Below are 18,065 nucleotides of genomic sequence, written 5' to 3' on the forward strand. Positions count from 1 at the left end.
ATCAGACTGGTGTGGGTGGCCTGGAGTCTGTCTCCGGCCGAGTGCAGCTGGAAGGAAGCCATTCGAATCTCTAGACATCAGTTTCCTCAGGAGAAAATGAGGCATTCAACTCAATTTCAAAAGGACCTTCAGCTTCTGAGATTCCAGAGCCGATGGTTTTTTGGAGGAGGTAGGCCTGTGCGTGGGCACCGGGAACTGTGTCATGTGATGAGTGAGTCAGACTCAGGGCGTCAGAAAAATAACGTCTTCACAATCAACACAAGGGCATAGGCAATTAGGAAACGCACTTAGCTGACGGCTTGAGTGTCTGTTCCATTCGGAAGATATATTCCTGAAGAGGGACAGGGTGACTCATAAGAAGGCTGTAACTTGATGAAGTACAGCTATCCAATTTCCTTGCTCTGATTCCAGGCAACTGAATGATCTTAATTTGGTTTCCCAAGGCAGTTTCCCCAGGCAAGAGAAGGGACAGGCTGTGGCAACTGGAAACTGACATTCTTTTGTGTGAGCAAAATTAGATCACATACGAGAAATGACTGAAATTATAAGAAGTAGCATTCAAATGCAAAGCGTCCTTAGTAATATCATCACCAGTTATGAATCATTTTCATGCTGATTTGGTTAGCCTTTGAACCTTTTATTTTTTTTAAAGAGCTAGTAAACACTGGGTGACTTGGTAAATATAGAAATTCTGTATCTGCAAAGCTGATCAGAGGTGAAAATTACTAACATTTACATAGTGCTTTACAATTTACAAAGTGCTTCTCTATACAGTATCCCAGTATCTCTGGGAGACAGGGAATATTATTTTCCCAGTTTCTAGCTCAGGAAAGCTCTGTATTATGAGGGAGGATTTGGGCTGGCAGTCAAACCTAGGTCCTGCACTGCTAATCCAAATCATAGTGCCGCTGCTTCTGAAGCAAGTGAATGCTCTTCTGCCCCCCACCCACCTGCATACACACACACACACACACACACACACACACACACACACACACCCCTTCCTATACAAGATCTGTGCTCAGTGGGACAACTGAATGAGTGGTGAGAAGCAGAGGCAGAGAAGAAACCCAAATGCCAGTCTATTCCGGAGATTGTGGAACTGCTTCTCTTTCCCTCTTCAAAAGCCACTCCAAATGCATAGGGCCTTTCCAGATGGCTGTCCCATGGCTGGGTCAGTTCAGCTTTTCTTAGTCCCCAGCTGAGTCTTCTTGCTGCAGGTATAGAAAGTGTCTGGTCTGCTTAGGTGGAATCTCAGGGAGTGTCAGACTCCTACCTCTCTTCCCCTAAAATTTTGGTCTGGATATTCCTGCTGAAGGTAGCTAGGGATGCTCAACCAGGGTGGCTCCCCTAGAACAGCACTGCCTGACCTAACACACCTGGGGCTCCTGACTTCTCAGCTACTGGAGCTGCCAGTCTCAGATTACCAATGGGGAGGGATCTCAGGACCTAGGGCCCTACGTGCACTGCAAGCCCTGAGCTCTTTGCTGTGCAGAGACAGTTGCAGAGTAGGTGCTTTGTGACCAGACCCTTCCCATTCACAGAGAGAACTGGAAGACCGCACTTCCTGGCTGGGAATTTACAGAGGCTTAGGAAAAAGATGAACTGGCCCCACTTCTGCATCTCCTGTTGCTGGATTTACTTTGCTGCCTCCAGACTGAGAGGTAAGAGGCTGGTGGGCGTGTAACCATTGTCACTCATCTGGGGCCACTTCTTTGGGTTTTAGGGTGGGCCAGGAAAAAGAACAAATGTTCTAACTGCAAGGAAGTACTTCGTCTTCTTACTGACTCATACTAATCCTGTAGGGTGTGCCAGAAAAATAACTCCCATCGACCTAGAGCTTGTCCCCAGCTGATGCTAGATTATCCCCAATGCTAGTCCTTGGACTGTTGTTCTTTGCCTTAAAATATACATGACACTGAAGGTTGATCAGGTCCCTCTTTTGAGCAGCTGGAGAAACAGCAGATGGAAAATATGCTCACAAGTTGTTTAATGACATTTTTGAAGATTATTCCAATGCTCTTCGTCCAGTAGAAGATACAGATAAAGTTCTGAATGTCACGCTCCAGATTACACTTTCTCAGATTAAGGATATGGTGAGTAACATAGTGGTAACTCTGAAATGTTTAGAATGAAACTAGCAGTGCTTTCCAAAGGGAATGTCTGAACTGGGAATTTGAGAGAAAGTGAGAACACAGAGCTCTGTGTGCAAGCTGATGGGAGAAGGGAACTCCAGGGGAAGAAAGCTTTCTACAAAATTAATTTCACTAAATTATGTAATCCTGGCCAATTAACACTAACAGTCTTATATCATCTAAAGAAAGTTGGTTACACATTACATGTTCCATCTCTATGAAATGTGCAAAATCAGCAAAACCATAGAGACAGAAAGCAGAGTAGGGGCTGTGGGAATAATGGGGGAATAGTGATAGACTGCTTGACGGTCATAGGCTTCCTCTTTTGGGGTGACAAAATGTTCTGGAAGTAGAGAATGGTGGTGGTTCCACAACATTGTGAATAAACTGAAAGTCGCTGAGCTGTACACTTTAAAATGGTTAAAGTGGTGAGTTTCATGCAATGCGAATTTTATCCCCAGTTTTTAAAAGGTGGGGTTTTTTTAATTAATTAATTGATTGATTTTGGCTGCATTGGGTCTTCGTTGCTGAGCGTGGGTTTTCTCTAGTTGCCGCAAGCGGGGGCTACTCTTCGTTGTGGTGTGCAGGCTTCTCATTGCCGTGGCTTCTCTTGTTGCGGAGCACAGGCTTTAGGCGCGCAGGCTTCAGTAGTTGTGGCTCGTGGGCTCTAGAGCGTGGGCTCAGTAGTTGTGGCACACGGGCTTAGTTGCTCCACAGCATGTGGGATCTTCCCGGATCAGCGCTCGAACCCGTGTCCCCTGCATTGGCAGGCGGATTCTTAACCACTGCGTCACCAGGGAAGCCCAAAAGCTGATGTTTTAAGATGACTTACCTTATATAATGCTTATATGTGTTTAATTACACGAAGTTATGAAACTTGAAAGACTTTTCTTTGGTACATTATCGATGTTTGCCGACTTTTTCATTCAAAAGAATCATCGGTTGATCTATTTTCAGAGAAATTTGGGCAGTTGATCCAGGCAGAGATCTGATGATTTAAATATTTGTCCACTTTACATTCCTAACACTAAATCACAGAAAAAAACATTTCCCTGGCAGTCAATCAAGGGGATAGACTGGAAAAATTCTCACTTTCTTATTGGAAATAGACTAGTGCTCTTGGAATTCCTGTTTTGAAGATGAGTGTTCTAGAGACAGGTGCATTCGGTTGAGGTGTTGATGGGATAAAGTTGTATCTGGGTTAATTGTGCAGGATGAAAGAAATCAAATTCTGACTGCCTATTTGTGGATCCGCCAAATCTGGCACGATGCGTATCTCACATGGGATCGAGACCAGTATGATGGACTGGACTCCATCAGGATCCCCAGCGACCTGGTGTGGAGGCCAGATATTGTCCTGTATAACAAGTAAGTGCAAGTCAGTAGTTTCTCAGGAATGAATTTATTGATGTAACAGAATGTAAACATAATGGAAAAGGAATGTTTAAAACATGCATGAGGTTAAGTCTATTCATGTTCCTAGTCCCTGAAGTGAAGGTCATAAAACCTCAGATAATAAAACAATAGGTCATAAAATCTTAGAGTTACAGCCCCCTTTTCAGATGAGAAACTGTATTAGAAGCCGTGTGAGTTTTCTAGGGCTACTGTAACAAAGTACCACATACTGGGTGGCTTAAATGACAGAAACTTATTGTCTCACAGTTCTGGACGCTAGAAGTGCAAGATAAAGGTACTGGGGCTTCCCTGGTGGCTCAGTGGTTGAGAGTCCACCTGCCGATGCAGGGGACACGGGTTCATGCCCCGGTCGGGGAAGATCCCACATGCCGCGGAGAAGCTAGGCTTGTGAGCCATGGCCGCTGAGCCTGCGCGTCGGGAGCCTGTGCTCTGCAACGGGTGAGGCCACAACAGTGAGAGGCCCACGTACCGCAAAACAAACAAACAAACAAAAAAAGATAAAGGTACTGGTAAGGTTGGTTCCTTCTGAGGCCTGTGAGGAACACTCTGTTCCCTGTCTCTCCCCTAGTTTCTCAGGTGGTTGCTGGCAATCTTCAGTTTCTTGACTTGTAGCAGCATCACCACAATCTCTGCCTTCTTCTTCACATGGTGTTCTCCCTGCGTGTTGTCTGTGTCCATATTTTCCCTTGTATAAGGACACCAGTCTTGTTGAATTAGGTGTTTACACCACACCAGTATGACCTCTTCTAGACTAATTACATCTACAATGACCCTGTTCCAAATTAGGTCACATTCTGAAGTGCCAGGGGCTAGGATTTCAACATACATTGCATCATGTCTTCACAGATGCAATTCAACCCTTAACAGTGGTGCTCCCTTGTCTAAGATCATGTATCAAAAATACATGATACGATTAAGATTAAATCAGAATGGGCCTGCTAGAAGCTGGCCTATGGAATTTGGACCTTGTATGGAGTGGAAGATGAACTAGATCATAAGATCACCAGTTGGCCTTTTCCTGGTCCAAGAGCAAGGGGCCTTGCTGGTGAGTAGGTAGGTAAGGTTTAAGTTTCTCAAATTTTAAAGTGTGCACGAATCACCTGAGGAGCTTTTGCTCAAATACAGATTCTGATTCAGTAGGTCTGGGGTAGAGTCTGACGTTCTGCATTTCTATAAGCCCCAGACGGTAGTGCTGCTGTTCCACGGATCATACTTTGAGAAGGAACCAGACAGCTGTCTCAATTCCGGTTCAGATGCTCCACCTGTTGTCAAAGGGGCTCCTCTCTCTTTTTATTCTGGAACTCAAGTTTCTCAGGGCTGGGAAAGGTTCCTCTGAGCAGAGCCATATGAATGAGGAGCAGCTCAGGGGGACTCTCCGGAGAGCTCAGCCTTCTACTGGACGTGAGTTTCCCTTCAAGAAGCAACTGGTAGGTTGCAGCCTGGATTTTAGTCTCAGTCCTTACTCAGAGAGCTTGTCCGAGGGTCATGACCTTATGAATCATAGTCCTGATGCTGCTGTCCATTCCCCACTCTGGAATGGCAACTCTTCCATACCCCTTCCCAAGCAAGATCACATCCAAGTGCTGGTGCTTTAGTACTCTGGTTCACACTCCCCTCAGCACACACACACACACACACACACACATACACACACACATACACATACATAGCAGGCAAGAGAACGAGCCAGGATGTCCATTACCTCTTCCCACACACAGGGTGCAGGAGAGTAATCAGAGGATACACTTTACATAGAACACTTACAGCATTCAATAAGTTCAAAATTCTCCCTGGAGGAAAACAGAAGGCTGGTTCTCCTTTTCCTCCTGCTTTGATTGACTGAAGCAGTGCCCAGCTCTTACTGAAACACTTCTGTCCGAGCTGGCATGACCTAAGTTAAGCCTACCCCAGTCCCCCTTTATCAGAGAAGCCAGGTATGCACTCATGAGCTCACACAAGCCTGCTGTGGCTTTGGTAAATTTTGTCCCCGTTCTCCGTCCTTTCCCCCCGAGATCGCTGGCTTTGAGAAGTGTGAGTTCTGATCCCCTTTTCTTTCACACACAGACCCTTTTCACCACACTGATTCATCAACTCTTCTTTTCCTCTGGATTGACTCTTTAGTCTTCTTTCCCCTCCTATCATGGACAGTTCTGTTTTGGATCCTCTATTTTCCTGTGTGTTCTCCTTCTCAGTAACATCAGAGTTTTACTATTCAGAGGAAACCCTAAATGGACTTATGGTTGGATGTCATTTGCATTCCTTTAAACAACTGAAATGAGAATAGAAGAGAGAGGATCAGGCAAAGGAGAGACCCCAGTCCTTTGGGGTCCCGAGGAAGGACCCTGACCCTGGTCCTTCTACCTGAATCCCTGGACCTGCAGAATCTTCTGCTCCCTGATATAATATAAGTACTTCTCAGAAACTGGTACAGAAACTTGTAGACCAAAAAATGGGCTTCCTGAGTGGTGGTAGGGAGAATAAAGAGGGGTATAAGGCAGGTGATCCAGTCATGTGTGATAAAGATAGTTTGGGCAGGAAGATGCTTAACATCTAGATTCACCATTAGTGCCTGAATCCATGGGTTAGACTTGCTGAGGAGTGACGAGGATGGTCCTGGGCCTGGAAGCTATTTCATATGAGGAGCAGTCGAATTTATCGATGCTTAGTTTGGAAGAGAGAGGTCCTTAGGAAGACTTGATGGCTGTCATAGGCAATCATAGGAAAAATAAGGTAGAGAAAAAAGAGAAAATTCCTCCAGAGGACAAAACCCAAAACAATGAGTAGAAGTTAAAGGGTTTTTTAATTGCATTTTAATGCAATTTAAAAAAAACTAATAATTTGAATAATGAATTTTCCCAAGAGGTAGTGAGCTCTTTAACAATATAATGACTCAAGCAGATATTGGCTGTTACCAAGTCAGTAAAGGAATAAAGTTCTGGTGGGGTTGTTTAGTATAGGTATATGGCCAATATAATGGTTAGTATAAGAGGGTGCAAGGATTCCTGACATTTTTAGGTTAGGTAAAGAGTGGATTACAGAAATTTCAGAAGTGTGTTTATTATGAGAGAGTTTTAATGGTTGGATTTTAATGGACCGGTTTAATACTTGGATTTTAGACCTAGTAAGAAATTGGGTACCCTGTTGTACTCAGAAAGAGTTGTCTACAATTTAGCTTTAAGTTCTGCTAAAGTAGCTTAGAGAATTGAAAGGATGGAAAAACTGTAAGATGAGACTGGATATACATATGTCAAATTTTATGATTGTATCCTTTAAATGTGTGCAATTTGTTGTATGCCAATCATACATCAATAAAGCTCCTTAAAAAGAAAAAAAAGATGACATTGGAAATAAAGGAGGCAGAAGAGGAACAGGTTTGGAGAGAAAGATGATGAGTTTGGTGTGAGACCTGTTCAGTTTGGGAGACCAAAGGAACAGAGGAGACAACCAACAAAGAGATTGCAAAGGCAAGTTTTCAGCCTGGAAAGAAGGTCACGGCTAGAGCTATCAAAAGCCCTTTTAAGCCCTTATAGAACTGCTCAAGGAGGGAAAGAAAATGGCTGAGGATAAAGTTGGAGAATTTCTTCACTGAAGAAATTTACAGAGAACATTCAGAAGAAATGGTTAAAGGGGTAGAAGGAGAACTGAGAGAATTGCCTCATAGAAACCAAGGGAAGAAAGGATGTCTGGGAACAACTCAGAAAGTGAAGTGCTTGGGAAGGGTTGACAGACTCTTAGAAGAGTCTTTAGATTTGCCCATTTGCAAGTCATGAGTGACCTTTGAAAGAGCACACTTTGAAAGTTGGGAAGAAGCCAAATTGCAAGAATACAAGCAAGATGGGGAAGTGAAGGCAGCAGGCATCAATTACTCTCTAGAGCGGTGTGCAGAGAGGAGAGAGGTGGGAGGGGCCTGGGAGGAAGGGAAGTTGGTAGGGAGACTTGGGAACAGAGTTGGGAGGGGATTAGAGGAGCCAGAGAGAATAAGAGAGACCAAGAGAGGCGAAATCCTGAAAGAAACTTGGAAGGAAAGAAGTCACAGTACAAGAAGAGAAGTTAACCTTGAAAAGAAAGAGAGGGACCCCTTTTTTTTTAAATTTATTTATTTTTGGTTGTGTTGGGTCTTCATTGTGGTGCATGGGCTTTTCATTGTGGTGGCTTCTCTTGTTGCGGAGCACGGGCTCTAGGCGCACGGGCTTCAGTAGTTGTGGCGTGCAGGCTCAGTAGTTGTGGCACACGGGCTTAATTGCTCCCTGGCATGTGGGATCTTCCTGGACCAGGGCTCGAACCCGTGTCCCCTACATTGGCAGGGGGATTCTTAACCACTGCGCCACCAGGGAAGCCCGAGAGGGACTTCTTTTTGACGTGGAAGGGAAGGTAAGGGGAACACACGAAAGACGGAGAGATTGGAGATAGGAAAAAGGGTGGATTGTGGGACTGAGTAAAGAGACAAGCCTATGTCGAGGTTCCAGGCACTGTCTGGTACCAGAAAAACTGGCTGATTCTCACTGTTCTCTCCTTCACCAGCCCACACTTCTCCAGTTCTGGAGATCTTGCTTCTTACAGCCCTTGCTGGGAAAGGTCTTTCTGCTCAAGTGCGAAGCTGAAGTCAGCTCAGTCTTTGATCAGGGGAGAAGGGACTGCGTGAAGGGCACTAAGTGTTGGAGGAAAGGGAAGGTAAGAGGAAAACAATTTAAATAATCGCTTAGGGTCATATTATTGAACGCTGCCCTCTCGACCTCCATTTTGAAATTTTGTCCCTGTAATTTTTTTCATTTTCTAGTTGGGAAAATAGAACATAGTTAGAAACAGAGGGAAGGGAAAGAGAAGAAACTCATATGTATTGGACACTTACTGTGTGTCAGGCAGTGAATTGGGGCTCTACATAGTGTGGTAGACAAAATAATTGCCCCCAGGGTGTCCCCATCTCAATCCCTGAAGTCTGTGAATATGTCACCTTACGTGGCAAAAGGGACTTTGCAGGTGTGATTAAATTAAGGATTTGAGAGGAGATTACCCTGCTGGGGCCATTGGAAACAACCTTACAAGTCCTTATAAGAGAGAGAGGTGGGAGAGTCAGATGCCACAAAGGAAGCAGATATCAGAGTGATAGAAGGAAGGAGCCCTAAACCAAAGAATGCAGGCAGCCTCTAGAAGCTGGAAAAGGCAAGGAAATGGACTCTCCTTTAGAGCCTCTGGAAAGAACACAGCCCTGCCTAAACCTTGATTTTCGGATTTTTGACCTCTAAAACTGTAGAGATGCTAAATTTGTATTATTTTAAGACACTTGGTTTGTGGTAATTTTTTACAGCAGCAATAAGAAATTAATAGATTAATTATTTACTTAATATAACATTTAAAAAGAAACCTTAAGGTATTATAGCCTCTACTTTTACAGGTGGGTGACAGAAATGTTACTTGCTCAAGGTTACAGAAACTGACCAAGATTTTAACCCAAATCTCTCTGTGATATTTCTGTGATGTCATTGCTACTTCCTAAAGGAGAATGAGCCATATTGATTCAATCAACCCACTTACCTACCCACTTACCTTTCTTTGTTAAATCCTTCTTCTGTGCAAGGCATTCAGTCATGTGTTGAGGGGTTAGGATTTTAAGACTCAGTCTCTGACCTCAATGAACAGTCCAATAAGAAATGTATGTAAAATGTAAGCCCCTCATAACACAGAAATAAAGTACCAGAGCCCTTCAAAGGTGAAGGGATTTCATCAGACTGGAGGGGCAGGCGGGGCTTCTCAGAGGGGTAGGCATCTGAGCTGTCTTGAAAAATGTATTAGATTTATATTTGCAGAAAGTGGGGCGGGTATTATAGGGAGAAGAAAGAGTTTGAGTAAAGGAGAGACAATCACAGGATCTGTTAGGGTTTCAGCCTTGATTGGTGGTGTGCGAGTGAAGGAGACCAGTGGAAGACATCAGAGACCAGTGGGAGGCTACAGAGTGGGATGGGAGTAGATCATGGAACGTCTAGGACACTGAACTTAGGAGGTGTGGAAATATTTGGTCGGCCATAGGAAACCAGTGCAAGTGCTGAGCTGTAAAAAGATGTGATCAGAGAAACCAGGGAGATAAAACAAGATATTGGTCATGAAGTAATTAAATAGTAATGTCTTTAAACTCCTCCTGAGTAGTTGGGGTGATGTTTTCAGACAGTGGGCTCCTTTGCCCTCTGGCTTCTGGTTGGGTTGGGTCAATGAGAAGCACCAGTGAGCAATTGGAGGGAGAAAAGGGAGTGAGGTTAGGGCATGTATTCCCTTGCTCTCTTCCTATAGAGTTATTATCTTTGGCTTGCTGTGTCCCTTGACAGAAAGGTATAGCTCCTATCATGGTGACCCTCTTAAGCAAGTCTTTCCTTCCAGGTCTTGGTAACTGCACCTTCCCTTCACCTCTTCGGGCCCAGGAATGGTAATAGCTCTGCTGTTACTAGCCCTGGAGTGGTTGCCCTACACCTTATCCATACCTTTGTAAATAGTCCCTGCATTAAACACTCCTCAGATTATCTAATTTGAGTGGGCCATCCACTTTCTGCAGGGACCATGACTAATACAATTATTCTAGCTCCAGATAGATTCTCTCTGACCCCGAGATCTCTTACACCAAGGAAGGTAGGATGGGTGAGTTCCCATCCTCCAGTTCTCACTTCTCGTATAGCTAACTATATATATTTCTCATTGTTACAGAGGGTAGGTTCAGGCATTTTCAAAGTATTCATTTTCTTCTCTTCACAAGACCACGTTAAAGATCCCCTCTCTAGACCTCCATTAAAAATCGAGTGCCACAATTCAGCTGTAATGCTCTGATTAGAGTGGACCCAATCAGACCATTACAGTTAACATTGTGGTACCTAAATTTTAATAAGTAGGAAAAAAACTTTTAAAACATGCCAGTTCTTTGATCTAACACACCCTCTTCTAGCAATTTAACCTAAGGAAAGAGTCAGTGGATAAATGCAACAATTTGACTACAGAGATGTTCACTGCGGCATTGCTTGTAAATGTAAAAACTGAAAACAACCATAATGTTGAAAATAGGTGAATTGGTTAAATAACTATGGCACATCTCTATAATGGAATGTAATTGAATACCATTTAGCCACAAAAATAAAGTTGCAAAAGAATATGAACAGATGATCATATATGTTTTTAAATTGTCTCAATGTTATTTTGTAAATTAACTTTTCTATTTTGAGATAATTTTACAGAAAAGTTGCAAAGATGGTACAGAGTTCTTGTTTATTCTTCACCCAGTTTCCCTTAATGTTACATCTATGTAACCATAGTACATTTGTCAAGACTAATACAATACTATTAACTAAACTACAGACTATTTGGACTTCACCAGTTTTTCCACTAATGTACTTTTTCTGTAAGAATCTAATTCAGCAAACCACATTACATTTAGCCATAATATATTTTGTAGGGAAAAAATCATAAGGAACACTTGGAAAAATGTGCATTAAAATATTAACAGAAACATATCAGTTAAGGTTGTAAGCATTAGAAACTCACTTTGTCTACCTTGTGACAAAGGGAATCTGTTGGAAGGATATCGTACAGCTCACTGAATTAAAGGGAAAAAAATCAATGACCAGGCCTTGGAAAGGACAAACCAGGACTACTCTACAGTTCAAGACAGTGGGGAATATTGAGATTTAAAAAATAATAATAATAATAATTAATTGACTTTTATAGGGAGCCATCACCAGTGTGAGTCTTTTTTGGTCTTTGGGTCACTCTGCTTAAGATCCAAACTGCAGGGAGAGTGAATCACTTGGACCTAGCTCAGGTCACACAGCCAGCCCCTGGCCAAGGGTGGCTGAGGAAACTTGATCATTGTTTCATCTGCCTTACAATGGTCATGGAGAAAGAGTCACTCCCCAAAGTGAAACAGAAATTCTGTACCCCCAAGATGTAAGGCATAAACGTTGATAAAGCAAAAAGAAGTTATATCTAGAATAAATTATTATCTCTTAGATTATGGGTGAATAATTTCTTCTCTGTGTTTTTCAAATGTTCTACTGTAAACATGTACAACTCTTTCAACAGCAACAAAAAGTTACTTTAATATTCTTGTGCCCACAGTTAACAAAATCAGGTAAGCAGAGCCCCCTGTTAGATTTTAGCCTCGTTTACTTTTTTTCTGGGTGTTTGAATAATTATACCTGGACCAAGAGAGTGGCACTGGGAATGGAGAGGAAGGGACATAAAGCAGAGATGCTTTAAAGAAAGAATCCAAGAGAACTCGGCCCTAACTATTCACAGGAAATGGAGAAGAGGGCAAATTAGAGTTGATTCCAGACTTTCAAGCCAGGGTGACAGGAATGGTGATCCACTGCCAAGACACTGAAGTGATGGGCACAGGGCGCTGAGCTATCGGGGGTAAGGAGTTTGGTGAGTTGTCCTGGCGAGCAGCTCTCATTTTCCTCCTCTGACCTCCAGGGCTGATGATGAATCTTCTGAGCCTGTGAACACCAACGTGGTCCTGCGGTATGATGGGCTGATCACCTGGGATGCACCAGCCATCACCAAAAGCTCCTGTGTGGTGGATGTCACCTACTTCCCCTTTGATAACCAGCAGTGCAACCTGACCTTTGGCTCCTGGACTTACAATGGCAATCAGGTGGATATATTCAACGCCCTGGACAGTGGAGACCTCTCCGACTTCATCGAAGATGTAGAGTGGGAGGTGCATGGCATGCCTGCTGTGAAGAATGTGATCTCCTATGGCTGCTGCTCTGAGCCTTACCCGGATGTGACATTCACTCTCCTTCTAAAGAGGCGGTCCTCTTTCTATATCGTCAACCTCCTCATCCCATGTGTCCTCATATCTTTTCTGGCTCCCTTGAGTTTTTATCTCCCAGCAGCCTCTGGGGAAAAGGTCTCCCTGGGAGTGACCATACTGTTGGCCATGACTGTATTTCAGCTCATGGTGGCAGAGATCATGCCAGCCTCAGAAAATGTCCCTCTGATAGGTGAGTTCAAGTGTCTTACACTTTGAGTCAGCACTGTGGTAACTGGGGTTGTATCTGTATCTTTAAACTCCTAACAATGAGGTCAACTTCAGACTCAACACAGGCTGTCACATACTTCATGTGGTGTCTTCAGTTGGCATCTTTGAAAAGAGATGTGGCTGTTGGAAACAAAGCTGGTCTTGTTGTCTCCAGGTTTACCCAAAAGAGGAATGAGAGCAACATGGTTTAGAGCAGTGGTTCTCACAGTATGGTCTCTGGACCCACAGCATAAGCATCATTTTAGAAATGCAAATTCTCAGGGCCCACCCTAGATCTGCTTAATCAGAAACTCTGGCCGTAAAGCCTGGCAAACTGTTTTCAAAAGCTTTCTAGGTGATTTTGATGAGCTTTTTGTTCAAGTCTAATAACCACTGGCTTATAGATTAAGACCCTGATTTTGAAGTCAAAGAAATCTGCGTTTGAACTCTGACTTCACCACTCATTCTTTGATCAGCCTTAAGAGAGTTACTTAATTTTTGAGTCTCTACTTCATCAGCAGGAACATTTGTGTAATTGCTATCTCATTGTGCCACTGCTTAACACAGAGTCTGGCATATGGTGAGGACTGAGAGAAAAGTGACTATTATTATCACGTTACAAGGGATTTCTTCTTGGGAAGAGTGATAAACGTGTTGGAAATGATGAGCTGGATTTTTAAGCCTGCCGTCTACCCTTGATAGAATAATTCTCAACCTTTACTGGGTATAGTAGGTGTGGGAGAGCTTGTTAAAAATGCAGGTTCCTACACCGAAAGAGGTTGTTTTTCTTTTTAAGCAATCTTGGGCAAGATTTGGGAATCTGAGGTGATTCTCAAGTAGAACACACTTTCAAAATTTTGCAATAATGAAATGTCCCTCTAAGGGAAGGAGTGTAGACTGTGGCTGCCATCCCTGCTTCCCCTTTTCCTTTACCTCCCTTGTTCTGAGATGCTTCCTAACACCTTTAATACCTACTTCCTGCCACCAAGGATAACACCCAGATCAATACGTCTATCTCAATGACTTGCTGTTGTAATAGATGCTTATGAGAATCAGAAGCTAGACCTAATTTTTAGTTCTTTAATGGAAACAACGAGGAGAAATTTCAGAACACCAGGAGACTTAGAAAGCAATATAAAAGGGGTATTGTACTGCCCTTTTACCCTCTCCTGTATCCAGTATTACCCAGTATTTAGACGTTACTACATTGGTTTCTCTGTTTGGAGATCTCTTCCTTGTTACGTCTCTCCCAGCAACACCTCCCCACCCCCAACACACACACTCATGTACATCTTTTTGAGAAATAGACACAGAAGGTTCTCACCACCACTAATAAAGAGGAAGACGTTTATTGGTACTTTTATCACCTCTCCTGAGGCAGAAATGATTGACAGTGACAACATCTAATAATAACCCTGTTTGAGGCAAGATCAATTGACAGACCCCTCTCTCTTCTTTAGCAGTAAGATTCAAAAGCAAGCTGGATCAATTTCTGAAGAAAGATGTCTCAGAACATGTCTCAAGAATTTTACAAGCATTACTTTTTCTGTTTCTGTGATAATATGAAATGTATCTTTTTTGGAAGGGTGTACACAGATCTTGAGAACTTTATTAATTGTCACAATTTGTTATTTGTAGCACCTATGAAATAGAGTTACAATCCCATAGAAGTGTGTTGAAGTTTCCTGCATCAAGTGTAGCATTTGATCCAGGCTTTTGGCCCACAGCCTTGACAATGTTAAGGAAGATTCCATTTATTTTTAGTTTACTCAAAGCTTTTAACAAACAATAAACAGATGATAATCATTATCAAATGCATTGTCTTCATCTGTTAAGATGATCATGTGAGTTTTTTTCTTTTCCCCCATTAAGTTAGTGAATTATATTACAGTTTTCTGATGTTGAACTAAACTCTTCTTTATCATGAAGAATTATCAATTAAAGACACTGTAGTATTTAGTTAGCCAATGATTTTTATAGAACTTTCTCAAATGTGTCTATGAATGAAATGACCTTAATATTTCCTTTCTTGCTACTTTTGGAACCAAGACTGAATTTACTTCATAAAATGAGATTTTCTATGCAGTTTTCCGTCTTTTCTATTTTTGGAACAGCTTGCATAAGATATGAGTTATCTGTTCCTTAAAAATACGGTGAAACTCACCTGTAAAACCTTTTGGCTCTAGAGCTTTTTGGAAGGTGGGTGGGTAGAGGTATTTGGTTAATTCCTATTTCTATTTAAGTGTTCTTTCTTCTTACACTAAATTTGACATCTTATATATTCGCAGAAATTTCATCTAGGTTTTCAAATGTATTATCATACAGCTATTTGTAATATTATTTTATTGTTTTCTAAATTTCTATTCTCTTATTTTTTTCTTTTGCATCCCTTTTTCTTTCTTTCTCTCACCTCTATTCCATGAGTGGCCTCATCAAAGGTTTATCAATTTTATTACACTTTTCAAAAAGCTTGCTTTTGGTTTTGTTCATCTTCTAGGTTCTTTGTTCTACATTTCAGAAATTTGTACCCTCATCTTTATTGTTTCCTTCCTTAATTTTCCTTTTTCATGAATATTTGCTTTACTCAATCACATGTTAAAGACTGAGAGTGACGCAGTGTCTCCTTTCTTCCCCAATGGTAATGAGCTTTCATATTAACAAGGTCCAAAGACAATTCTGAGAACTGACCAAGACCATTCATTGTTTATTTATTTGTTCGTTGAAAGTGGAAGTTTTTCACAACATGACCTCAGCAAAAATTTACAAACCTTTTAACTCAGGGCAAAGGACAGTGCTGAAAACTTTTCCTGTATTTTCTCAGTTAAGCCTCGTCATAGTCCTATGAGTTAGATACTAATATTATAGTCATTTTATTAAGAAGGAAGCTGAGGCTTACCAGAATTATATAACTTGCTCTAGGTCACAAGTCTAGTGATGACAGAGCCGGGATTTGAACCCACTTTTATTCAAAAGTCTGTAATAGTAACCATCAGTGTATACAGCTTCCTTAGAAAAGGTGTTTGTTTCTTTTTGAGCCAAACACAAGGACAGTTTTAAGCTAACTTGGTTGTTGTTATTTCCCAGGCAAATACTACATAGCCACAATGGCCTTGATCACAGCCTCCACTGCCTTGACCATCATGGTGATGAATATCCACTTCTGCGGGGCTGAGGCCCGGCCAGTGCCACACTGGGCCAGGGTAGTCATCCTGAAATACATGTCTAGGATCTTGTTTGTCTACGACGTGGGTGAGAGCTGCCTTAGACCCCGCCAAGACAGGGAGGAGGACCACCTCACGAAGGTATATGGCAACCTTCCAGAGGCTAATCTGAAGACGACCAGAAATAAAGACCTTCCCAGAAAGAAGGAAATGAACAAACTCTTAAAGAATGACTTGAGGTACCAGGGTGAAAACCCGCAGGACGTTGACAGTTACTGTGCACGGTACAAAGTGCTGACGAGGAATATCGAATACATTGCCAAATGCCTCAAAGACCATAAGGCCACCAATTCCAAGGGCAGCGAATGGAAAAAGGTTGCAAAAGTCATAGACCGATTCTTCATGTGGATTTTCTTTATTATGGTGTTTGTGATGACTCTTTTGATCATAGCAAGAGCAGATTCGTGAGCATTTGGTATGTGGGGATAAATCAATAAACTTCCCCTGTGATCTACTCTAATGTTCTTCCAAATTAGAAATACCTATATCTATATATACACAGATATACATAAATTAGGATTTATGTTGTCTTTACATTTTGTTTTCAACTTCAGATCAATATTATAGCCATCTGTCAGGTTAAATCAAGCAGGAGGTCCAAAATTTCAAGGGCAGGAAAATGGAGGAAATACAGAAGGACCCCTTTTATAACCTACCAGAGTGATAGGTGTCTGGCTTCTAGATCACACAGTTATTCTCTCCTTTAGCAGTACAGATAAAAAAAGCACACTACGTTCCATTTAAAATTCAAAGCAGGGCTTCCCTGGTGGCGCAGTGGTTGAGAGTCCGCCTGCCGATGCAGGGGACACGGGTTCGTGCCCCGGTCCGGGAAGATCCCACGTGCCGCAGAGCGGCTGGGCCTGTGAGCCATGGCCGCTGAGACTGCGCGTCCGGAGCCTGCTCTCCGCAACGGGAGAGGCCACAACCGTGAGAGGCCCGCATACTGCAAAAAAAAATAAAATAAAATAAAATAAAATAAAATAAAATAAAATAAAATAAAATAAAATTCAAAGCAAAACAAAAGAAACTCATTTTCCCCTTAGTCCCTATTAGAACATGCTTTTTTTTTTTTAATTTATTATTTATTTTATTTATTTATTTTTGGCTGCATTGCATTCCCGTTGCTGTGCGCGGGCTTTCTCCAGCTGCGGCTCGTGGGCTGTAGGCACGCAGGCTTCAGTAGTTGTGGCGCACGGGCTTCGTTGCTCCGCGGCATGTGGGATCTTCCCGGACCAGGGCTTGAACCCGTGTCCCCTGCATTGGCAGGCGGATTCCCAACCACTGCGCCACCAGGGAAGCCCAGAACATGCTTTTTAAAAAAGGAAAATAGTGATATATTCCTTAGTGTAATTTAAGTCTCACTGTTACCTTTCTCAGGCCTGGTGCATTTCAAGCCATATCTCAAATGATGGAATAAAAAATTTTGTCCCCTATAAACAAGGTCTAAGGATCAGTGACTTAATGGGGTAGAGAGTCTTCTTTGTAATGATGATGTCATATATGTTGGTTATATTTTATATAAACCTTAAAGATGAAGTCATGCCTGCATTTAGTCTTGGATTTAAATAAGATCATCAGCAAACTGGGCTTATTTATTCATTCATTCAATTATTCACCAAACATTTATTTTCTCCTACATATAATAAAGCTGCATGATTCACATCTGCAATGGGTGTCATAGCAAATCTTATGTGTAAGTCTGACCCTTTTTGATCTTCACTACAATTCTGTGAGCTTGTGGGCAGGTATTTCTAGTTATCCTTCTCAGAGGAAGAAGCTGGGTCAGAGGAAGGTGGGTGTAAGTGACCTACCTCCACATCCAACTAAGTGGCGTACAGAGCTGGGAAATAAACCCTTAGCACTGTGAGTTCAGGCCAGGTGTGCTAAAACCACACAGCTTTCGGCCATGATAGATCATGATTTAGGATAGTTGTGACTGAGGGATTCTCATTCTGAATTCTGAATTTCTGCCCTAAATTTCTTCCTGTACTTCTCCACTTTTTTCCTACTTTCAGTCAAATGTCTTCAAATTCCCTTACTCCCATCTTGATTAAAATGATCTGAGTACTACTACCCATTCCCTAACTTCCAACTCCTCAACTATTCTTTTACCGATTAAAACAAATAAACAAATGAACAGAAGTGGAGAGAGGACAAGCGTTAACCTAGAAAAGAGAGGATGATATTTGGTTTAAACATATAGACATTGTTTTCTACTCTTTTGCCTACTTATTCATAAAATATTTATTGTGTACCTACTATATACTGAGTGCTAAGTCAGCCTTGAAGGAAACA

At 42.1% G+C, this 18,065-nt stretch overlaps 1 protein-coding gene across 1 annotated transcript; it reads left to right on the forward strand.

Annotated features, from left to right (window-relative positions):
* The first annotated feature begins 1,484 nt into the window (after nt 1–1,484).
* CHRNA9 (cholinergic receptor nicotinic alpha 9 subunit) lies at nt 1,485–16,223 on the forward strand. Its single transcript, XM_032633070.1, has 5 exons — nt 1,485–1,664; nt 1,951–2,096; nt 3,349–3,503; nt 12,000–12,532; nt 15,634–16,223. Exons 1-5 carry the CDS (start codon nt 1,601–1,603, stop codon nt 16,176–16,178), a joined length of 1,443 nt encoding a protein of 480 aa, XP_032488961.1. The 5' UTR covers nt 1,485–1,600; the 3' UTR covers nt 16,179–16,223.
* The last annotated feature ends 1,842 nt before the right edge of the window (nt 16,224–18,065 follow it).

Source organism: Phocoena sinus, chromosome 5, assembly GCF_008692025.1.
Source record: "Phocoena sinus isolate mPhoSin1 chromosome 5, mPhoSin1.pri, whole genome shotgun sequence".
Classification (NCBI taxonomy): domain Eukaryota; kingdom Metazoa; phylum Chordata; class Mammalia; order Artiodactyla; family Phocoenidae; genus Phocoena; species Phocoena sinus.